General features: G+C 41.8%; 2 protein-coding genes across 2 annotated transcripts in view; both read right to left on the bottom strand.

The window, feature by feature from the left end:
* stx1b (syntaxin 1B) overlaps positions 1-11,219 on the bottom strand; it is a 49,373-nt gene extending 38,154 nt beyond the window's left edge. Inside the window, exon 1 of the mRNA XM_013136007.3 lies at positions 10,893-11,219. Within this exon, the coding sequence (XP_012991461.1) occupies positions 10,893-10,922 (30 nt within the window). The 5' untranslated portion in view covers positions 10,923-11,219. The remainder of the gene's footprint in view (positions 1-10,892) is intronic.
* A 3,144-nt stretch (positions 11,220-14,363) lies between these two features.
* On the bottom strand, positions 14,364-19,104 carry prf1.3 (perforin 1.3). The gene is made up of 4 exons (XM_010874693.2): positions 19,031-19,104; positions 15,876-16,398; positions 14,874-15,743; positions 14,364-14,738 (listed from the first exon to the last, which is right to left on the bottom strand). The coding sequence occupies exons 2-4, from the start codon at positions 16,388-16,390 to the stop codon at positions 14,489-14,491; spliced, it is 1,635 nt and encodes a 544-aa protein (XP_010872995.1). The 5' UTR covers positions 16,391-16,398; positions 19,031-19,104; the 3' UTR covers positions 14,364-14,488.
* Positions 19,105-23,407: the final 4,303 nt, after the last annotated feature.

Genomic DNA, 23,407 nt, shown 5'->3' with positions numbered 1-23,407 from the left:
CATTGGGAGTGCGTGAGTGCAGACATTGGGAGTGCGTGAGTGCAGACATTGGGAGTGCGTGAGTGCAGACATTGGGAGTGCGTGAGTGCAGACATTGGGAGTGCGTGAGTGCAGACATTGGGAGTGCGTGAGTGCAGACATTGGGAGTGCGTGAGTGCAGACATTGGGAGTGCGTGAGTGCAGACATTGGGAGTGCGTGAGTGCAGACATTGGGAGTGCGTGAGTGCAGACATTGGGAGTGCGTGAGTGCAGACATTGGGAGTGCGTGAGTGCAGACATTGGGAGTGCGTGAGTGCAGACATTGGGAGTGCGTGAGTGCAGACATTGGGAGTGCGTGAGTGCAGACATTGGGAGTGCGTGAGTGCAGACATTGGGGCGGATTGTGGAGAATTAGGATGTGCCTCAGTGATCCATCAATACCACTCACAGTCACGTCAACGTCCATTCCCAGGGTGCTGTTCACTATAAGAAACCCCTCTGGTGCGCTACACACACATCCAGAGCAAATCCCCAAATGTAATTGGTATTTGTCTTGCATTATAGTCTGTAGAAGTAACCAATGAAAGGGGCCCAAACTAAAAGTAATGTTTCCGAAACGATTCATAAAACCGTAATTACCATCCCCATCGGTATTTACCAGACGTTTCTGTTCCATCAACAAGTATGATAAGGGGATGTAGTAATATTGCCAGTGTGGCTTCTATGACCAGTCTCTAAACAGCATGCAAAGCCACCAAAATACATTAAGTTGAGCTCAAAATCACTTATAAGTCTGGGTTACCACAGCCACGCAACGGAGACACATTACTGAGTCTGCTGATACGTTCTTGAGCTACAGTCCAATGAGCAATTCCCAGAACTCATGTCATCAATATATAAAAATCTATAGGTAAAATGGTGAATAATGAAAGGTTTTAACATGGTCTACGATCCATTGTTTAAAACATTTCATCATGTGTCCTAGGAATTTCAGAACAATCTGCACTGACTAAATGTTGCGTTATTATTTTTAGATGTATTCTAGTGACTTAAACTATCACAACATATGGTCATATTCTAGATTACAATTCTTTAGAAAAGTTAATAATCTTCTACCATCTAGTATCCATGAATTGCATTGAAGGAGGCTGTGAATATCTGTTTTATCAGACTGAGAAGTTTGGGTATGTCATTTTTCACCAAATCATTTTTAAAACCACAACAGTGTGAGCTAGACTGTGATATAACTGAAAGCAGGGTGTCTCCACATCAAGATGGTAGTGTTTTTTCGTCTGACTTTCGCTCACTTCTTAAGATCAGATTTCCTCACGGGATGCCTGTCACTTTCCTCCAGAATTTTTCTTGTTTTAAACCCTACTGTCATGACCTAAAAGTTAGGAAAATAAACAGAGATTTTTGTCCATATCATGCACATAAGCGAATGTGTAATACTCCTCAGATATAGGAAAGACACTTTTTCAATATCTATTTCATGCATTTTAAGTAGTGTCCCACCTTTTGCTAATTTTGATAAAATATTACAGAAAATGTGTAATATACAATACGTATTTTATTTTTGTCTACATTCAGTTGGTAAAAGTTTATTATGACATGAATGGGAGAGGGAGTATGCTATTGGGGAGTGTTGCCTCCTAAGAGCAAATTGCCAATTAGGAAGATGAAGCGGTATTCCCTTATTGATTGATTGGATTTCTGCTGCCTTGCCAAATTCCCCTGCTGCAGAAGATATTATACGGAGCGGTGAGCTGCATATCTCCTCGCCTCCCCTCACTCCTTCCATCTCTGTCCTCATGAATGAAACAGGAAGTGGGTGATCAATTACATGTTCAAAAAAAGAACAGTTTGAACTACATGTAAAGGAGGTTACCCGCTTAGATAAAACATCAGTCTGGCTCATTCTACTTTACTTAAATGTTCAGTGCAAACTGATACGCCTACTATCTGTTATGCAATACGGGAGATTTAATGACTGACACTAGCCGCTATGTATTTATGAGATCAGGTTCAATTGTGAAACAGACAACTTTGTGACACCCAAATATACAGACAAATTAGGATGGATATTCAAAATGACCGTGACAATACAGGAGAAATGTGTCTGTTAAGTAACAGATCTTGGTGACCGGCCTTTATTCAATCATGACAAATTGAACTGTTGGATTATTTCCTTGTCAGTTATTACACTGTTTTAGTAAAGGTTCCTATGAGAAGGGGAAGAGTACAGAGGGGTCGTCCTTGGCTGCAGCTTCTCCGGACTTCCACATTCACCCACTAACACACCGTAAGTCCTTAACATATGGAAACAGATTGATCACTTTCTGTTTATGGCTTTAATCAATAGCTGGTCTAACTAAAGGCACCGGCTGCTGTGAATGTCAAATGTGCGTTCTGTTTCAAATGCTTTTAGTGGTTGGACTGATATAACTGGTTGAATGTGTATGATGCTTCACTGTTTAAGACATAGGCATGACATTTGCCCCTCATGATCTAAACAAACATGAATCAAGCTTTTATTGCTCTGGTTGTCATTGTTGTGGACATTAGAAGCCAGGTATTGGTCAGACAAAGCATAACTGGCTAAATGTGGGACCGGATACTGTTTTCTTTTTTAAAAATCTCATAATCTCGTTATTTCCACCATAGAGATCAATTCACATTCCAAATGAAATGTCAGTCAGGGTGCAAAAAAATATTCAGGATGTTTTGCAATCCATGATTAAGGCAGGTAAGCCTTTTGGCCACGAATCTTGTTTGGGAGAACAAAATTATGTGACTGATTTACTAAAGGATGAGGGTGGAGCTTATTTCTGAACTCCCTATTGATATATAAGTCACCCTGTTGAAGTTGAAATGCAAAACGGTTAAAGTTAAGGTAAGGATAAAATTAGGGTAAGGGCAGCAGTTACGTTTTGGGTTTCATGTCAAATGTCCTCACAAGTGCATTCAGCCTTTGAAAATGCAACCAATAAGGCAACTTGCATGTCACAAGAGAAATGGGCAGTGCCTTAATGTTATTGCCCCAAATCTCATCCTACCCTTGGAACAATGGGTTTTTGAATTTCCCCTACTCTTTTTCTCCCAATTTCATAATTTCAATTTAGTTATGACACAGCTGCCCTCAACGGGATCAGGAGAGTCAGAGATCACGACACACATCATCTGAGACCTGTGACGGGGGTAACGCTTTAAAGTAGTCAGACTACTTTTTAATGGTAACGAGTTACAAGGTCACACGCCCAGTTCACATTAATTTCAATCCATATGCAGCGTCAACAATTCTGAATTATTTCAAAAAAGATTTAGTAATTATTCACTTGTGAATGTCATAAAACATTAATGGATTATGCACATTATTGCAAAGAGATTTCAAATTGCAATGTGCCTAACATTTTCTTTTTTGAGAAGGAATGTTTATCAGTGTCAAGGCTACAGCTGTTTTATTTGTTCTTTGTTCTTCACTGTAATGGATCTATCTGTAAGTCTGTACATATAGGTGGTTGAATAGGCTAGACTTGAAAATGTGGAGGTACTTGCGATACAAAATAATTTATTGATTTGAGAGTTTAAAGAACTTAACGCATATATTGTTTCTCATTATGGTATATTTATTTGAGATAATAGGATTGGACACTCTTGCTGTAAAATTATTCATGATTAATAATGTTATATGCTGATGACTGACACTAACAATGCAATACCCGACTATGTAATTACACAATATCCCATTAAATGTCTGCCTTCTGGGCATAAGTGACCAACACGTGAATATAGAATCAAATTACTTATCTTAAAGTAACTTAACCCCTCACTTTCTACAGCAAGTAACTAAGTAATATTACTTTATTGGAACTGTAACTACTAACTGTGTTTAGTTACTTCTAAAAGTAACGTTCCCCAACACTGTCGGAGACACACCTGCCAAGGCAATCCACATATTTTCTCACCACTCAGGCCTATCTCAAATAGGAAGTTGAACCGAGAGAAATGCTTCTGGATGATGTCTAACGACAGAATGAGTGCCATTGGCGTGTTGTATTACTTAAAGCCGTGGGAGTAAATTCCAACTGTGGCCTCCCTGCTCCACCTGGTTCAAACTCGGTCTGAATGAAAGGTGAAGTACGTTATAAACACCATGCTTCCACCAGACAGCCACATAATCCCATTTGACCAATCCAGTTGCTCCGTTCTGACTTGGGCAGGGACAGGCGAGCACAGGGTCCTCAGAACGTAAGACCAATATAAGTGACTAACAATTACTCAGCGTGTTAATTTAGTGGCAAAAATTGTTGACAGGAGTGGTCTGGTCTGGATTTGACCATCAGCATTTTTTTCCCCCACATTGATGTTTTCAAATGCAGGCCATTCTTGCGTATATAGCAAATATTATTTTGCAAAATTACAGAGTGGTTCTAGGGGCCTATATAGAGCGCGTTTGAAGGTACAATTCCTAAGAGAAATTAGTGTTGAGGTAAATGTAAATATAGCAAAAATGAAGGGCAGATGACTAGTTCAATGAAAGATCCTCCCTTTGGAATATATGGGGATAAACAACATGATCTTTTCATCAGTGTGGGCAACAACACTCAGACACAGAGTAGAAGTGACAGAGAATGTTCCTGAGTAGGCCTACAGGACTTGGGGCAGCTTTAAAAGGGATAGTTGAGCATTTGGGCAATGAAGCCTTGTATCTACCTCCCCAGAGTCAGATCAACTTGTGCATTTAAAAGAAATCTGCATCCATTATGGAGGACGTTAGCTGTACTTGTATGCAAACCATCTTGACAACAACAGTGTCTATTAAAGGCTTCCCAGAGTCCAAACTAAACATGGAGAAGCTGCGTTTATAGCACTTATGCTGTACACAATTGGAATAAACTACCAGAAGATCTTAGACGTGCCCCAAACGTATACATTTTTACATCCAGGTTAAAAACACTTCTCTTTTCACGTGCCTATGACTGAGTGCTGAAACTAACCACACTGTTTAGCCTTGTTTTTATCCTGTTTTTATTATTTTTATATTTTCTTATTCTATTTTTCTTATTATGATGTTTTCATTTGTTTGATGTTTTCATTTGAGTATTTGTTTTTATGTCATTGTATTTTTATATATATAATTTTTTTTTTGTAAAGCACATTGAATTGCTTCAATGTATGAATTGTGCTATATAAATAAACTTGCTTGCTTGCTTCATTGCCATAAACCAGAACTATACCTTTAACAACAATGTAAAACATTACTCTTGGATTACAACTGGATACAAACAAATTTTTTTTTTATCATCAAACATATACACAATATGGTTAAATACCAGCTGTTTTATTTAAAATGTACTAATCCTACATTTAAATCTGTAATATTTATAACCACAAATATATAATATTCCTTTTTAATGGTGGAATAACCCATCCAAAACTTTTTGATTGAAACGTTACTTTGGAACCCCGTCTTTTTTCAATGTGCCTATTTATGATAGCGCTAATTCATTTGTTTTCCGAATTTCTTCATGGAACACGTGAAAAGAACCAAAGTGTCCTTTTCCATCCTTCCAGTCTATCAAAATCGCATCCCATGAACCAACAGCGCCATCCCACTCCTCAGGATGCACATCCACGCCAAGTATGTCCTCAGTCCGCAAAAAGCGAATTTCCCCTCCCCTTGTCCACTTCATAGACATTCAAAGAATCATGCCTTGGAGGGTTTCCTTCACTGTGTCAGCCATAACCAGGGCGTGGGCATTACTCGGAGAGTACCAACGGGCAGACAGATCGCTCGGTCAGATGAAAGGCATCTTGCTGCAGTCGGCTGTCACACTCTCCCTCTCCCGCTGTTTTGTCTCGATTAACGTTTACCTCCCTTGCCTGTGGACTTCCTGAGTCCCGCGACTACAATTTCGGGCTTCGTTTATTTTTTTTGGGGGGTTGATGGAGCGCAAAACGAGAATCCCTCTGCTATTTCCCCCATGGTGGACTAGAAACACACGTCACTCGTTCAGTTCGGATCCAACCAGGTCCAATTGTGCATATAGCTGAAAAGCACAGTGGTTTTAAATATAGTGGCTGCGAATGCCCTTGGTAGCGAATGACCTCACAGAACACTGCATCTGCCCCCCATCGTCCCCCGCTCCAACCGCAGACACACCAGACTTCAGGGCTAATCCAGGAAGCCATGGCTTTTCCCCAGGTCATTTATTTCCGGCATGCATTCACCGTTTGACACCAGCGCGTCTTCAGAAATGATGCGGAGTTCTCCTGAAATCTGCTGTCCGTCCACGGAGCATCGAAACTCACAATAAAACATCTTGAACAACGCGGGAAGGCCGATATTCCAGCGCAGTCCGCCACAATGCCGGTGCGGCGCTTAATCAGGGCTGGTGCTCATCCATAATGTATGACGAGCTTTGGTATTCAGTCACTGGGAGTGACCCGAGCTGTGTATCATCAGAGCTGGGCCAGGATGGCTTCTGCATTGTGATGCGTTCACAGCACACTACGGCATTCAAAAGCTGCCATGTTTTTCACTCCATTAACGTTATATGTGGAATATAAAAAGACATGGATATATGTGTATATATATATATATATATATATATATATATATATGTGTGTGTGTACCTAAAATAAATACTGTCAAACAGAATGACCGGAATGAGCATTGTGATGCTTTAACATGGCACTTCGGAACACTGCGGTAGCCTTGTTAGCTCTCTCATTAATGTCCCATGGACAATATTTAGACAGCACAGTGAATCATAATGTTTACAACTGGAACAATATTCACAATTCTGCAGTTGACCTGAATCTTAAAATACATGGCTCTGGGGTGACGGCAGGAGGGCCATGGAAAAATTGTGTTGCTCTGCTTAACATCTGGTGACCACCATCCTTTGGAGAGCAAGTCTATAGAAATCCATTTAGGGGTGAAAATCCTACAAGACAATTTGTCAGAGGGGTGATAATACAGCCAATACTAGCAGCGTCAAATGCAAACTGCCACCGTGGTCTTTGATGTCATTCGTTTAGCGAACTGCATGATGACAGTTTAGGGTCAGATGGAATTACTGTCTCCTATTGAAACTTGAAAGAAATGTCCTCATACAGAAATGTGTAACATTAATGAAGCAAAACAAAGGGAATCTAAAAATAGACGCACATTTCGACTTCAAACATGTAATCAAAATTCTTTACACGGGGGCCGCCATGAACGCAAACATGTCAAATGCATTAAGATCAGGAAAACAGCCAGGCAGGGCCTGAGAGACAAAACTGCCCTCACTCACATTCAACACTTGCAGTTGTTCACCTACATTTGATCATTTCCTGAAAGTCATTACACAGGATCCAGTCATACACTCTGACCACAATCGATTCAGCATTTATAGTAAATAGGTGTCTTAATTCGCTGCCCTGTATCCAGTTCTGAGCAGTCTATTTAAAGAGGTTGTTTAAAAATTTGAAAAAAACATTAGTAAGCTGAAATATATGTTTTTTTATTCTATTGTTATGTATTATTTTACCTTATAAATTACTTGGAGCAATAACACTGTGTGTGACTTTCCATCTTACTGTCTATATTCTGTTATTCCTACGACATAAACTAGCACTAGTGGCTTTGGTGGTGTGTTGTCCTACGGAAGCCTTGTTTAACCCTGGTCGTCAAATGTCAAAAGGTTATAGCATGTCCACTCATTTGTCAGCTGCTGTCTGTGCTTGATCCTACCCGTTACAGTGATGTGTTGTCACCAAAACACACGCATGTGATGTAGAACAGATGGCTATTTATACATCCTTCCTATCTTCCTGGCCTATTATAATAACTATGTTTTAGAGGTGGATATAATCTGAGGAAACTGTGTTGCTAATGGAGACGTGCAGGACTTGTTTGTCCAGGTGGACGTATTAATGCATATACGGTACCTGGCATCTCTACCTGAATAGGCCTCTCAACACAGAGTAAATAGAAGTATGCTGTCTAGGTCAGACTGCAGACAAACGGTTCTCCTAAGACACAGTCAAGAGGTCTCTGACAAGCCCCGTGATAACTGAAATCTGAAGTCTGGATGGGACATGCAAAGGGGGAGGATTGTTTCTTCCCTCTCTTGAACTTCTGTCCTGGCCGTTGTGTGGTTATTGTAAATGCTAAATTCAAGTGTGGGGATAAGCAATGTATCAAAGTGACCTGAGAACCACAAAGCTTTAAGCGCAATGGCACAACATATCCAGTAACTAGGATGACAGGACATTGAGCTGAGTAATTCTGCATAGAGAACAAAGACGTCACAGGGCGTTAACCCATTGGGTTCAAACTCGCTATACTTTAAGGTCACAATTGAACTTGTTTAAACCATGGTGCTGCATGTCAAAGCCACAAGGGATGTAATGCTATAGACTTGACAATACAAAAGTTCAGAAGTTTATATGTCATGTGTCCCATGACATTGAATAACCAAGTTCAAATAAGATTGCAGATGCAATTTTGCACTGAAGAAAAGTATTTTGTCAAATGTTAAGAAGTGAGTTAAATAATGCAGATCTTTGGAAAACATAAATATGTGTGTGTGTATGAGTACGCAATACAGATAAATATTGCTTTTAGGAGTAAATATTTCCACTGATATCACTGGTATAATGCATCAAACTGATTTCAGAAGAAAACTATGCCTCAGCCATTTCCATCCTCAGAATGTGTCTCAGGGTTGCAGTTTCATTTTAGCTTTATGATGGGCCATATAGTGCGACTGTGCTTGAATTATGTCCCTTTTCATCAACCCCCCCTCCGCGTTAATAATCAATGGGATTGGAACAGATACGGTGCAACAATGCACACGCACAGCCCCACTCGAGGGTCTGTGTGCCGTCTCTTCGGCTTACGCGGAAATAGACCATATAGACACCTTAAATATAGCCGGCCAATCTTTCGCTCACTCACTCACACACGTAGCACATTCGGTAAACCCGTGCAGACACAGCTCGCTCTGAGTAGCACGATGTGGCGCGACGTACACGTCACTGTTGATGATTACATAAAATGAAAGTATCACTCAAATAATAAATTTGCAGTAAGAATTACATTAAATATGATATAATTATAATAAAGCCTAACATTAACACTATTATTCTTATAGAGCTTAATACACACTGACGATAACGATTATTTATTCTTCTTACTTCAGATGGCATCCATTAGGCTGTACAAGAGAGATGAGGGGGTTGGGCTGTGATACAAAGACATAGATGACAGGTAAGGAAAGAACGGAAATACATCTCCTAACGGCGAAATAATCTACAAAGTGAACACCTAAAAAAAAAAATACTCCCAATGCATATGTACGCTATGGTGCGTCTGGACACGAAAACGTTATAACCGAGAGATTTCTGAAGCTCAGCCTCATATAATCTGCAGTGGGCAGTGCGAGGCAAGTCCCTTGCGTCTGACTGATCACGGATGTAGCAGTGTTCAACGTTTCAGAGGGCACAGAAGGTATCCCACAAAAATCCGGCAAGGTGCATCCACAGACCAGGTGCTTTCGCAGGGTCAATGACACTTCATCAGTAAGGTTCACAGCAGTGCGGTACACCCCGTATTGGCTGTACATTTCGATATACTAATCGCACACACGCCCGCAGACACGCACGCACGCGCGCGCGCACACACACACACACACACACACACACACTTTAGCTATAGGTGCAGAGCGGCAGCAAGTCCAGGCGTTTCCTCTTGGAGATTTTATTGATCCCCAAGCCGTTGGAGGTTGGACTACGAAAAAAAGCCATCGGGCCTCGTATCGATTTTATTTCCTCGAAGATAGTACAAATTTCAATTTCAATTAAAAACTACAACGACAAATAATGTACATATGACAGTGGCTGTCTACATGTCATATTTCTTCGTCATCGAATGCACATTTAAAGCCGGCAGCCTATGAATGTGGTTTTCTATTGCAGGAAGAAAAAAGAAACCCTGGTGCAGATACTGGCATAGCATGGTGCCTTCTAAACGAACCCAAATGAACTCTAGGCGCATAGTTGGGCTTGTTAGGAAGGGTCAACTGAGCTGTCGTCCTTGATAGAATACAGCCTAGGTCTAATACATCCAATAATTAATTAACTATAAGAGCACAGTTATAACGAAATGTACAATCTCTGAATATGCCCCCCCCCCACCCACCCACCGTAGTCGGCCCCGTCCCACTCCTATAAAACGCTCTCTCCGGCCATCTAGCTAGAAAACGATAACTACCATTGGGTGAGGCAAATCTACAAATATATATCGTTCTACAAGAGGGACGATGAAACATTTCAACGGTGTTTGGAGGGGGCTAGCTTGGCTTAGGATTACCGCGGTCAATACAGCTAACATCCACCGTGGGCTATTTCACCACTGTGGAAGATACAGCTGTCTATCCATATTTGCCAGCAATGAGCATTTATAATCGTATATTGATTTAGTTGATTTCTAGCATTGGCCTGTCAATGGAAGATCTGTTCGTTTTATATGGTGGCCTGTCTGTAAATGCCCAAATAGCACTGTGGTATTTTCTCAAATCGCTGCAACAGACACCTATAACCCAGAAGTAAGCTTTTCATCATGCTTGTATTATCGAGTATGACCATCAGGGAACGCATGCTGGCACCAGTATTCAGATTGACAATCATGTGAAGGCACATTTGGGAATTCGTATAATTCAAACGAATAAAGACGTCCGCTTCTTTATTTTCGGTAAACCTCGGTACACATAGCCACCCAATTTAGATGATGCAGTCTATGCCGTGAGCTAGGAAGAAGTCAGACGCTGACGCCCGATTGCGGTGAGGATTCAGAAGGGAGGAGGAGTGGGACTCAGGGAGGAAGACAGGAAGACAGGAATGGTAGAAATATATAAGCTTACACTTCGTAGTTCCTGCGTACGGTCCTTCATGGTCTCCCCGCCGTGCTGGGCTAAAATATAATCGCCTGGGTTTTTTGCGCCTCGTTGTCTTCTTATGTCCAAGGGTCTGACAATTGTATATTTTCTTCTAATATTCAAATTAGGGAGTAGGCTATGCGTCTCCCCTGCACGCTACCTTCTCCGTCTTTTTTCCCTGTTTTCTAGTCCCCCCTCTACGGTGCTTGTGCGTCCTCCTTGGCGGTGCAGTGTCGCCCCGCAGCGCGCTCCGACTCCAGCAAACGAATTCGATGCGAGCGCGGTACTGATGCTGCAAAAAAAACTGGATGAAAAAAGAAGCGATGCGGAGGGATGAATCTCTGTGCGCACGCGCAGCCTGAGCTCTCTTCATCTCCATCACTTTACCTGCTACCCCTCCCCCTCCGCCCTTTTCCCTTCGGTGTCTCTCCGCAGCGCGTAATCGTTCGGCGCTCCATGCCAACTAGGGAACTGTAGTTTGTTTTACCGGTAGGTGAATGAAAATAATTTCGTGGAATTCAGTCCACGCGCATAGGGACTGCGTAGGCAAAGGAAGCGCCAGCCCTCTTTTTCAAAGAGCAGTTTCCGCGAGGGATCATAGTGGTCTATAGTAGGAAGAAGAGTGGTATAATCAGGGAATAAGGTGACCCCATCATCCACTCCCCCATTTATAGGCCTACTTTGTGTGTGTTGTTTTTGAACACACTCGCTTTAATAATTACCTATGAGGTATGAAGTGTTTGTTAGAAACAAGAACACGACGGTCAGTTATAAACATTTTGGAACCTAATGGCTTTAGATAATTGAACACCATTATTTACTTTCGTTTCAGTATGGGCTTATAACACATACACTTTCGGAAATACATTTCAGCTTTTGTTTAACTAATAAGAAAATACCAACTTGTAGTTCGCTTTACAGCTCTACATTTCTGTAAAAGTATATCGTGATGTACCATGTTCCAATGCCTTTTCTATTTTTACCTATTAATTGGCCTTTTCCCCAAAACCAACTTAAGTGGTCATATAACATAAATAGTGCACAAGCTTGTGTTACGATTTTTGTTCCTCAGATGGTGACTAATTTGTTTAACGAGTTAACAACTGATATCCTTACTCAGATTCAATATTGACAATAGGTTATCCAATGCCCCTGACTGTTGAAGCATAGACTATCCTACTGCCAAGAATGATCCGTAATAAATCCTAACATAATAAATCGTCTCCATTCAAGGCAATGCGTTCCGTCTTCTAATTAAGCATTTTGGTATATAGCCGATATACGACGGCTGAGAGCTGTTCTTAGACACAACGCATTGCAGGCTATACCAAAAACCTTGATTTGCCTTGTTGCTCGTATAAAATGGTTACCAACACATTTAAAGCAGTAAAAAGTGATGTAATGTCATACACGTGATATACATTCTCTTATACCACGGCTATCAGCCAATAAGAATTCAGGATTCAAACCACTTTTTTATAGTAATGCACAATATATCCTCATTCAGTGGAATGTTTAGTTTAGTTTAGAAGACCCTAACTCTGTCATGGCAAGTTCTCAGCCATATTTGTAATACTTAATTCCATTAAAATCCAAAAAGCAACAGGGAGTACAATATGAGGTTAAAAGGGAGTAAATTAAAAGATGAACATAGGCTATCTTCCAATTAATCAGTACCTATGTTATGCAGTGCCATTTTCTCTCCAGTAAATATGGGTAAAAGATTCGTCCAATGTGCAAAGTCATTTCAAATAAGGCATTTACAATTGTGAGGAGTTCATAGTCAACTTGGCGGCATGCCCAGTAGTCTACCAACAGCTCTATAGTGTATATTCGAACCGAATGTCTTCCATTTCTCTAGCAAATACAGTAATCACAAATATGGCAGTTGCAAATACAGTAGTCGCAAATACAATAGTTGAAAATACAGTAGTTGCAAATGCAGTAGTCACAAATACATTAGTCACAAATGCAGCATGCAGAAATACTGTTGTTGCAAATACAGTAGACTCCAATAGAGTAGTCACAAACACAATAGAGTCAAATGTAGTAGTCGCAAAAACAGTAGTACCAAATACAGTGGTCAAAAATTCAGTAGTCAAAAATACAGCAGAGTCAAATGCTGTAGTTGCAATACAGCAGTAGCAAATACAGCAGTCGCAAATAAAGTAGTCGGAAAAAAGCAAAGAACATAGCCTATGGACCATATATCCTGATACTGAAAGAGAGCCTGATGGTCATGTCACATCATATCCCTGATTCTCCTGATATGGCCGACCTGACCCAAAGTGTGCATCACTGGAATGGATGTTTCGTTTTCTTGTCTGTTACAGTTTCAGCAATCATATCCTATGTCTGTGTGTGTGTTGCCAGAAGGGGCCAGTACAGCTCGGCCTGGCTTGCCAGGGTTTGGGACGGCTCGGTTCAGTTAAAGCCTCCAAGGCAGGAAGTGCTTTGTCTTTAATGATGCCACCTGTGCTGTTCATTTCACTTTTAAGATGTTCTCAACAGTCCTCACAAAACGAGGCCTACCTGAAAGCACTATTTCTCCCATAAAAATAACCATTGGCACAACATTTATTGTCAAGATAAAAATTGGTAATTGTACAATGGGATGTCATTTGGATTATTTTATAACATTCTAAAGGGATGTCATTTGGATTATCTTATAACATTATAAAGGGATGTCATTTGGAGTATCTTATAACATTCTAAAGGGATGTCATTTGGATTATCTTATAACATTCTAAAGGAGCGTAAGTTACACGTACCCACTTGCTCACTCTGCTCCTGCTAAGTGCCATGTCAGTTAAGGACTGTGGTCATGTTCCAGTTACCTAAAAACAAATGCGTTTCTTTAAATAGTGAACTATATACTGTCTACTATATAGTGCACTTCTTTTGACCAGAACCCTGTGTTCTATATAGTGCACTTCTTTTGACCAGAACCCTGTGTTCTATATAGTGCACTTCTTTTGACCAGAACCCTGTGTTCTATATAGTGCACTTCTTTTGACCAGAACCCTGTGTTCTATATAGGGCATCTCTTTAGACCAGAACCCTCCTTTGACCAGAATATAGTGCACTTCTTTTGACCAGAACCTGGTATTTTATATAGTGCACTACATTTGAACCAGAGCCCTAGTTCACTGCAAAATGTAATACGTTGCCTTTTGAAACGCACAGTGTGTTCTCACCCACTTCATCTGGGTGGTAATGAATCAGCAAAAGAATTTGGGTAATGTTGCCCTTGAAGTAGTGCTCCCTGTGTTTGTGTGTGTGTGTTTGTGTGTACGTGTCACAAGTATGCAAGTAACAGAGCAAGCCTAGTGTAATGTAACAGACACAACATAGAAAGGCTGAAAAACTGAAAACCGGTCAAAATATATTATTTAAATCTAGTTTGGAGACAATAAGAAAAAACTATAAAAATTAAGAGGCAACTCAAGTCCCAGGAACTATTTTTTTATTTTTTTATTTCATGAACTGTCTTAATATATATATGAATATCAAGTCAGTTCATAGAACACAAGGGGCAGTGCTCACAGGAATGTCCTGTTCCGTGTACCCTCGAAGAGAGTCTAGTTCTCTTTATCCAAGTCGTGGATGTAACTCAGCCTGCCCTGGGAACCGGGTGAGGGGGAGTACTGATCGCACAAGCTTCCTTTAAGGCTGGGCCCACAAACCACTGAGAGGGTGACATAAAGAGTGCCATGCTTCAACTTGAAACTCTTCCCAATGTTTACGCCGAATTGAGGAATGATGGAGGCACTTCCCAGCAGGTCATCGTCCCATCTGTTGTCGCGGTCCCACACCTCAAAACGTAAGACTCTGTCAGGGAAACAGGTTTGGGTGAGGATGACAGCAGGACTAATAAGTCAACATAATATACAATATATTCACCCGACAATGGTTGCCAATCCTACCCCCAAGAGATGAATCGGACTGTTTTACACAAACACTCACGCTCTACTTGCCAGATCCACCGTTCCATACTGAATCAAGTAGTTCCAGTAGGGGAAGTCATTGTTCCAGATCACAGGCGTGGAGCTGCCCTGGTTCCCGTAGAGGACCTTGACGTAGCCGTCCGTTTTACTGAAGTAGTCTCCCCAGAGGCCTGTGGCTCGGAGCACCGTCACGTTCATCCTCGCCACGCCCGGTTTACTGGGACAGCAGTTGGAGTCAACGTTGCTGTGACCTGTGCACTTACAGGCGCAGTCTTTGTTGCGGACTCCGTTCTTGCAAGCCGAGGGGCAGGAAGTGGACACGGCATACCCCTGGATGTAGTCTCTGATGGCTTTGCGCAGGTTGTCCTTCAGGGTGGGGTTCTCAGTAACCAAGAAGTGCAGTGAGCTGAGCTGGTAGGAGACGACACCAGGGGACTTCTTCAGGGACTTCAGCCAGGTTTCGTAGCCATTCTTCTTGTCAGGGTTGAAGAGGATGTCAGCTACTTCACCGTCGCCACCCTCAACTTCTGTGACACGGTCCGAGAAGGTGGCCGAGAAGCTTTGGCCTGTCTTGAGTTTTTTGCTCTGTTCCTTACAGAACCTGGTCTCGGCACTAAGCGTGACTCCTTTTATAGTGCCGCTGGCCTCCACCCCCAGACAGTTGCTGACAGAGTGGATTGAGAGTCCACTCATGGCCGTCTGACAGGTGCGTATGGCTGAAGTGGAGTGCACCTTGCCCCCCAGGTGCACCGTACGGATGTAGTGGGTGCCATAGATGGAGATGAACTTTAGGAACGCTGGGTCATTTTTCTTACTATGTGTGCTTGGGAGGTTTTTGAGGGCCAATTCAAACTCCTCACTAAGCTGAGGGTTGTTTCGAATCCGGAACCTAAGGATATTAAGGAAAGGCATGATGAGAACAATTTCAATAACATGAATTTAAATATATAGGGCCAAACTTTGTTGCTTTTTTCCACCTAAACTTACATCCTACGCCACCGACAAATACATCATGACTCACATGTAATATTTGCATTTGAATTCATGGCTAGTGAAAGCGAACTTGTCTTTCGTGGAGAGTCCTTTAGCGAACGTAGCTGACTTGGAGTGGGTGCCCCCAACGTGGACCCCGGCAATACCTTTAAAGCCCAGGCCAACCTTCCATGAGATGCTAGCAGATTTAGTGGTCTCCTTCAGGACGGAGGTACTTGACTCGTAGATCTTGCTACTAAGACTCCGTTGACATTGTACCTTGGTGCGCCAGTCCAGTACTGACAGGGGTAATTTCTGGACTGTTTTGTTCATCAGGGTGTTAGTGCAAAGAGTGCAGTTACCATCGTGGCCCCCTTTCATGAACGTCCGCACATCCACCACAAACGCGCCAGTGGTCTTCATCTTAACAATGTCAAAACCCTCTCCAGCCAGGTTGTGTCCGGGAACGAAAGGGGCCGTCTGGCAGTCCGTGAAAGAACCAGTGTGGCAACAGTGAAACACAGGGAGGAAGAGCAGGAGGAAGAGGAAAGGGTTGACAGTCATGGCAGGTTCTGGAACAATAGACGAAGACGGGGGGGGGGGGGCAAACATAAATGGATTAAACATTAATGAGGGTCTTTGAATACTGAAATATAATATAGTTTTCCAGTCACCAATCAACTGGGCAAAGACTTGACATGAAAAACTATTTGGGTTGTGAATCTGAAAATGATGTCCACTCATGTTGAAGTTACATGGAAATCTGCTCAAGTATGGTAAGATTCACATTAACATTTTTACGAAAGTTAAAACATTTGAGAACTCTGAGTGCTTTGTAGTTTTAATTTCATTCTTATTATCAGGGTCCGATTTAGACCTGAGACGCCACGGGAATTAAATTAATTACCTGGTAAAATACAGTGGGGAGAACAAATATTTGATACTTCTGATTTTGCAGGTTTTACTACTTACAAAGCATGTAGAGGTCTATCATTTTTATCATAGGTACACTTTAACTGTGAGAAACTGAATCTAAAAAGAAATACAGAAAGTTACATTGTATGATTTTTAAATAATTAATTAGCATTTTATTGCATGACATATGTATTTGATCACCTACCAACCAGTAAGAATTCCGGCTCTTACAGACTTGTTAGTCTGTGAGAGGCCCTCCTGTTCTCCACTCATTACCTGTATTAACTGCACCTGTTTGAACTCGTTACCTGTATAAAAAACTCCTGTCCACACACTCAATCAAACAGACTCCCACCTCTCCACAATGGCCAAGACCAGAGGCTGGGATAGGCTACAGGACAATAGGCAAGCAGCTTGGTGAGAAGGCAACAACTGTTGGCGCAATTATTAGAAAATGGAAGAAGTTCACGATGACGGTCAATCTCCCTCGGTCTGGGGCTCCATGCAAGATCTCACCTCGTGGGGCATCAATGATCATGAGGAAGGTGAGGGATCAGTCCAGAACTACATGGCAGGACCTGGTCAATGACCTGGGACCACAGTCTCAAAGAAAACCATTAGTAACACACTACGCCGTCATGGATTAAAATCCTGCAGCGCACGCAAGATCCCCCTGCTCAAACCATTGCATGTCCAGGCCCATCTGAAGTTTGCCAATTACCATCTGGATGATCCAGAGGAGGAATGGGAGAAGGTCATGTGGTCTGATGAGACAAAAATAGAGCTTTTTGGCTAAACCCCACTTGCCGTGTTTGGAGGAAGAAGAAGGATGAGTACAACCCCAAGAACACCATCCCAACTATGAAGCATGGAGATGGAAACATCATTCTTTGGGGATGCTTTTCTGCAAAGGGGACAGGACGACTGCACCATATTGTGGTGAGGATTGATGGGACCATGTATCATGAGATCTTGGCCAACAACCTCCTTCCCTCAGTAAGAGCATTGAAGATGGGTCGTGGCTGGGTCTTCCAGCATGACAACGACCCGGAACACACAGCCAGGGCAACTAAGGAGTGGCTCTGTAAGAAACATCTCAAGGTCCTGGAGTGGCCTAGCCAATCTCCAGACCTGAACCCAATAGAAAATCTTTGGAGGGAGCTGAAAGTCCGTATTGCCCAGCGACAGCCCCGAAACCTGAAGGATCTGGAGGTCTGTATGGAGGAGTGGGCCAAAATCCCTCCTGCAGTGTGTGCAAACCTGGTCAAGAACTACAGGAAATATATAATCTCTGTAATTGCAAACAAAGATTTCTGTACCAAATATTAAGTTCTGCTTTTCTGATGTATCAAATACTTATGTCATGCAATAAAATGCAAATTAATTACTTAGAAATCATACAATGTGATTTTCTGGATTTTTTTTTTAGATTCTGTCACTCACAGTTGAAGAGTACCCATGATAACAATGACAGACTTCTGCATGCTTTGTAAGTGGGAAAACCTGCAAAATCTTGTTCTCCCCAATGTAGATAGCCAATAGTACACGAGGTCTCTGGGATCAGAGTTAAGAACACTTAAAATCCAACGGTATATCAGAGAAGAGTTACTGAGTCACTATGACGTGTTTGCTTCAGATATATATTCATGCAACGAAATAAATTGCTGTTACACATTAATTGGGAATATTTAAGTCGACATAATTTTTATTCTGAATCTCTTAATATTGAATGCAGTAAACTTTGCAATAACCTAAATCATACAAATAAGTTGATTATTGTTTTAATCACAGGTGGAACTTTCATCCAACCCTGAAATCATTTGTTTTTATTCTGAAGTAATTTGTAATAATACTGTTTGTCTTTTTTCTACTTTCTCCTTACTGAACAACAATGATTCAGGCCCTCGATTGACTAAAATGAGTCTCCCAGTTAAACTGTCTTAGAGATTTCAGATCACTGAGCCTTTCTCTAGGTAATATGGTCTCTTAGACACTAGAGCTGTTTTAATGCTTTGAATTGTAAATAATCTTTTAACCTGTTCATGTAGTCAAGTGAGATAGTAGTATATAGGTTCACAATGGTGCAAATGTTACTAAGGACCATGATTTGTGCATATTTCTTATAGTTCAAATCTAAAGCAAAGACGATTGTGCGAATCAGAAACTCTTGTTCAAATTGAGAATACCATTATTTCATTTTTATTATGAAGACTAATACAAATATGCAATTTGAGTGGAACTGAATAAATATATATAGAGTTTTGTATAAAATAAATGATTTGGACTTACCTTACAGAGATGTTCCTATTTTAAGAAGCAATACATTAGATAAGAGCAAAACAAGGCATTCGTTTATATACCAGGATATGTCAGAAGGGGAGTGGCTAAAGATAGTGCCTTATATGGAATGGGCTGTGGCAAACCGACAAAAACTAACAACTGAAGAGGGGAATTTTTTTTTACTAATAAAACTATTGTACATGCATGAACACACACACACAAATAACCACTCCCACCATTTACATCTCTTAAATATAATCAAACATGAATATGAATAGTAGAGAACAGGCATGCCATAGGAAAAATGGCCAGAGGGTGTTTGATACTGTTACATGGCTTATGCCCTATACCACGGTGTCATCCAGAGGTGCCCCCCCTCCCCCGTCTCAGTCCCAAGGTCTTACATTGCTATATTATTGTGCTGGGGGAGTAGGGTCTCCACTAAGTTTCTCTTTCTCCACTATAAATCCTTGTTGATATAAGGAATGCATTTTCTGAATGTTCCTAGTCTCCTCCCATTTTTTAACTTAGGAGGGCATGAGGTCCTGGCCCAAATCTGAGGAGTACCTGGCTTGGGGGACCCAATGCTGTCCCTGTCCAGAGTGCTCCTAGTTGTGTTGCAGATCGAGACGATGCCTGACAATTTCAGCTGCCACTGTGCTGACCCCTTCCCTGTGTTGTTCCTTTCCTTGTCCATCTGGGCCTGCTCCCGACCTGGACTAAGTTTAAATAGACTCTAGACTCAGCCCACATGCATTTATTAATTATTACAATTGTAATCTTAATATGTTCACGTGGCACAGCCAGAAGAGGACTGGTCACCCCTCTGAGCCTTGTTCCTCTCTAGGTTTCTTAGGCATTCTTAATGCATTCTTTTGGCATTCTTAGGGAGTTTTTCCTAGCCACTGAAATTCAACACTAGTGTTGTTTGCTCCTTGGGGTTTAAGGCCAGGTGTTTTCTAAAAGCACTTTGTGACAACTGCTGATGTAAAAAGGGCTTTTTATAAATACATTTGATTGATATCCAAATGTCTTACTATAAAATAACATTAATTACAAAATAAAATGTTTTTCAGTGGTGAAATAAAAAGGCTCTAACAAATGGGTTTTTAGTAAAGTAAATGTTATAAAGATAATGTAGCATAAGCGATTGTGAATCAGCATCACCTTTTTTGGTTCAAATGAAAGTGACAACAGGTGCACTGGAGAGGCAACAGCAAGATAACCCTCAAAAAGGGAATGGTTTTTGCAGGTGGTGACCAGAGATAATTGCTCTCTCCTCATCCTTCCTGACTGATTCTTCTGTAGTTTTTTATGTTTTGCTAGTGTCCTTCCACTACTGGTATCATGAGGCGGTACCTGCAGCCCATTCAGGTCGCATAGGTAGTACAGCTCCTCCAGAATGGCACATCCATATATGCCGTCGCAGGAAGGTTTGCTGTGTCTCCCAGTACAGTCTCAAGAGCATGGAGGAGATAGGCCATTACACGAGAAGAGCCGACTGCTGTTAGGTTCCGGGAGGAAATCCTCAGACACATTGTCAGGCCTTACGGTGGTGCAGTGGGCCCTGGGTTCCTCCTGGTGCAGGACAATTCCAGGCATCATGTGGCCAGAGTGTGGGCAGTTCCTGGATGACGAAGGCATTGATGCCATTGACTGACCCTCACATTCCACAAACCTGAATCCAATTGAGAACCACTGGGACATTATGTATTGGTGCATCCGCCGCCACCAAGTAGCGCCACAGACTGTTCAGGAGCTCACTGATGCCCTGATCCAGGTCTGGGAGAGATCCCTCAGGACACCATCTGCCGTGTCATCAGGAGCATGCCCAGACGTTGTCAGAAGTGCATCCAGGCACCTGGGGGCCATACACACTACTGAGTCACATTATGAGTTTCCATGATGAAAGTTGGGACAGCCTGTGATTTCAATTTTTTACTTAGATTTTTGGTGTGATTTTGAATCCAGCCCTTAATCGGTTGGTGATTTTGGTTTCCACTGACAAATTACACAATGTACAGTAAAGATTTTGATCTTTAATATATTTAGTTAATTGACACCCAAACTGTAATTTAAGGGTTTCCTAAAAAAAAAACTGAGCAGTGTATATATACTCACTACCGTTCAAAAGTTTGTGGTTACTTAAAAATGTCTTTGTTTTCAAAATAAATGTGACACATGACTCAGCAGAAAAGTTGGAAGTAGTCACACCTTCCAAATAACTCTGCCAAGACAGCAACTTCTCAACCAAAAGAAAGATGAACTTAGTTCTCCTTTCTTGTAACAACTCAGTCAGATGAAGCTTAATCTGCTTGTCTTGTCTTCTCAGCTCAACTGGTCGCAGATATTGGCCCATTTCTCACCCAAAACCCGTGAAAAGATCGGTCACCAGATAAATCGCCCACCAACACGCTTTTGCTGAGCGCGTGGAAATACGTGTTGCGTGTCAGTGTCTGCTTGGCTGGGTTTATACATTGCATGGTTTTCCATGTTCTTTTACTGTAGACTGTGTGTTTCACTGGTAATTGGTATGTAGCCTAGTGAAACAGATTGCTCAAGCTGGAGGAGAAGTTTGGGCAGATTCAGACAAAGGTTGATTGAACTCCTGAATGAATTTACCTGATAGCATCAAAATATAAATTCAGATTCAGAGAAACTTGTCATTAGGAATTCAAGATAGGAAGTATATGCACCACTGCCCAGGTCATGGACCAAATTAACATTAACATTTTAGCATAGGGGCATCCCCCGTCTGAGCAGCTAGAAGATCTACCACATACTAATTCCGAGGTGTGACCTCAGCACATTTAGAATAAATATGCCTACTTATAACTTGATTTATTTTGGTTAATTGGGCTGTAAATCAAAGTAGTCTAAGTTCAATCAAACTGAACACATTTCGTGTGTACAACATGGGTATAACATGGGTGCAACAGATCAAACCAAGATCAGACTTTCCCATGTAAGCAAGCAGGCCTCTGAGAGATTATATTATGTTCAGTTTGACCAGTGGCAGGCGGAGGCGTAAGGGGACTGTTGACAGACACATAGATTTACTGTCTCGGTCTAGGCGGGAGCCGAAGGCATCAAACAATGTCACAGAATGCCAAAATAACTGCCAGGGCCCCGCGCCCACTGCAGCACTTTACTGTCACCTCAGCATTCTTTGCAAGACGCTGCCAGGACAAGGAAACTAACAGGACAGGAAGTAAGTCAAAAAGTCCAGAATTTGACTGTCATTTTCAGTTCTCCGACACGAGATTACAATTCAATAAAGCCCTGTTGTTTGTATGAGGACATACTGGTTCACAAATCCACGGCAGAGATGGGAGGGAATAAAAAAAATGTGTTGTCTTGTTGGACTTCTTCCAAAGCAATGAGACAGCAGGCAAGAAGAGGGTCATTTTATTGCCCTTTTCAGAGAAGAGACTTTAAAACTACACATTTTTAACAGTACAAGGTAGAATAATGGCTTTGCCTTAACAAAAGGATTCTCATGTAAATGGCACAAAAATAAAACTGTTATTTTATCGCCTTTCCCATCTTAGTTCGAATAACAATCAGTGATCTTAAACAACATACTAGGGTCTTTGTAAACCTCCTTGTCATATCCCTTATCACCTCTCTGCAGTATAGTCACCGGCCAGCTGGACCCACAGTGCACTGCAACACGTTACGCTTAACTGACCAATGGGCCAATTGTATGTGTGGGTGAAATGGTGTTATATTGTCCCATTACAGTTCTCTGACACGCCTCCTTGGTCACGGTCACTTTTTCCATCCCTCTGCTCTTTTAGTCGATCCAAGCAAGTGTCCATTGACTGATTCTGCTACAGACACTGCGCCCCCTGGAGGCCTAATTGCACAAAGTTTTACTCACTCACCCGTATGCTAAACATTTTTATTTTCACCTTGGGTTTTTAGGTTGAAGGTCGGGATGAGCTGGCTACAGCTTCAGAAGGAAAAGGTGGTGTCCTCTCATGTTTCATTAGTACAGGCATTTTATCTACAGTGGTATGATTACAAAAGGTGAATCTGTTATTAAATTCCACAAGTATGCGATGGAGCTTAGATGACAGCGATGAACCAGCGTCTTCCTGTTGAGGTTGCGAGATTAACCGATGCCTGCCAGGAGATACAAGCTTTGTGCGGTGCAAAAAAATTATCCCGACATACGCACAATGAAAATGAAACCTTAAACTGCACCCATTTCAGTATGTGCCAGCTGGGAGACGGAGGTGGAGGTTTGATAGGCAATGTTCTTTCGCTCCCAGAGAGTGGGCCGTTAAAAAAAATATATATAACACTGTTAGAGTGACTCCATTGCTTGTGTATCCATCACTGCACTTATCCTCCAGGGGGAGAATGGAGAATGGGCTCAGG

This window comes from Esox lucius, chromosome 11 (assembly GCF_011004845.1).
Source record: "Esox lucius isolate fEsoLuc1 chromosome 11, fEsoLuc1.pri, whole genome shotgun sequence".
NCBI classification, from domain to species: Eukaryota; Metazoa; Chordata; class Actinopteri; order Esociformes; family Esocidae; genus Esox; species Esox lucius.
This window is presented reverse-complemented; position numbering and strand designations above follow the sequence as displayed.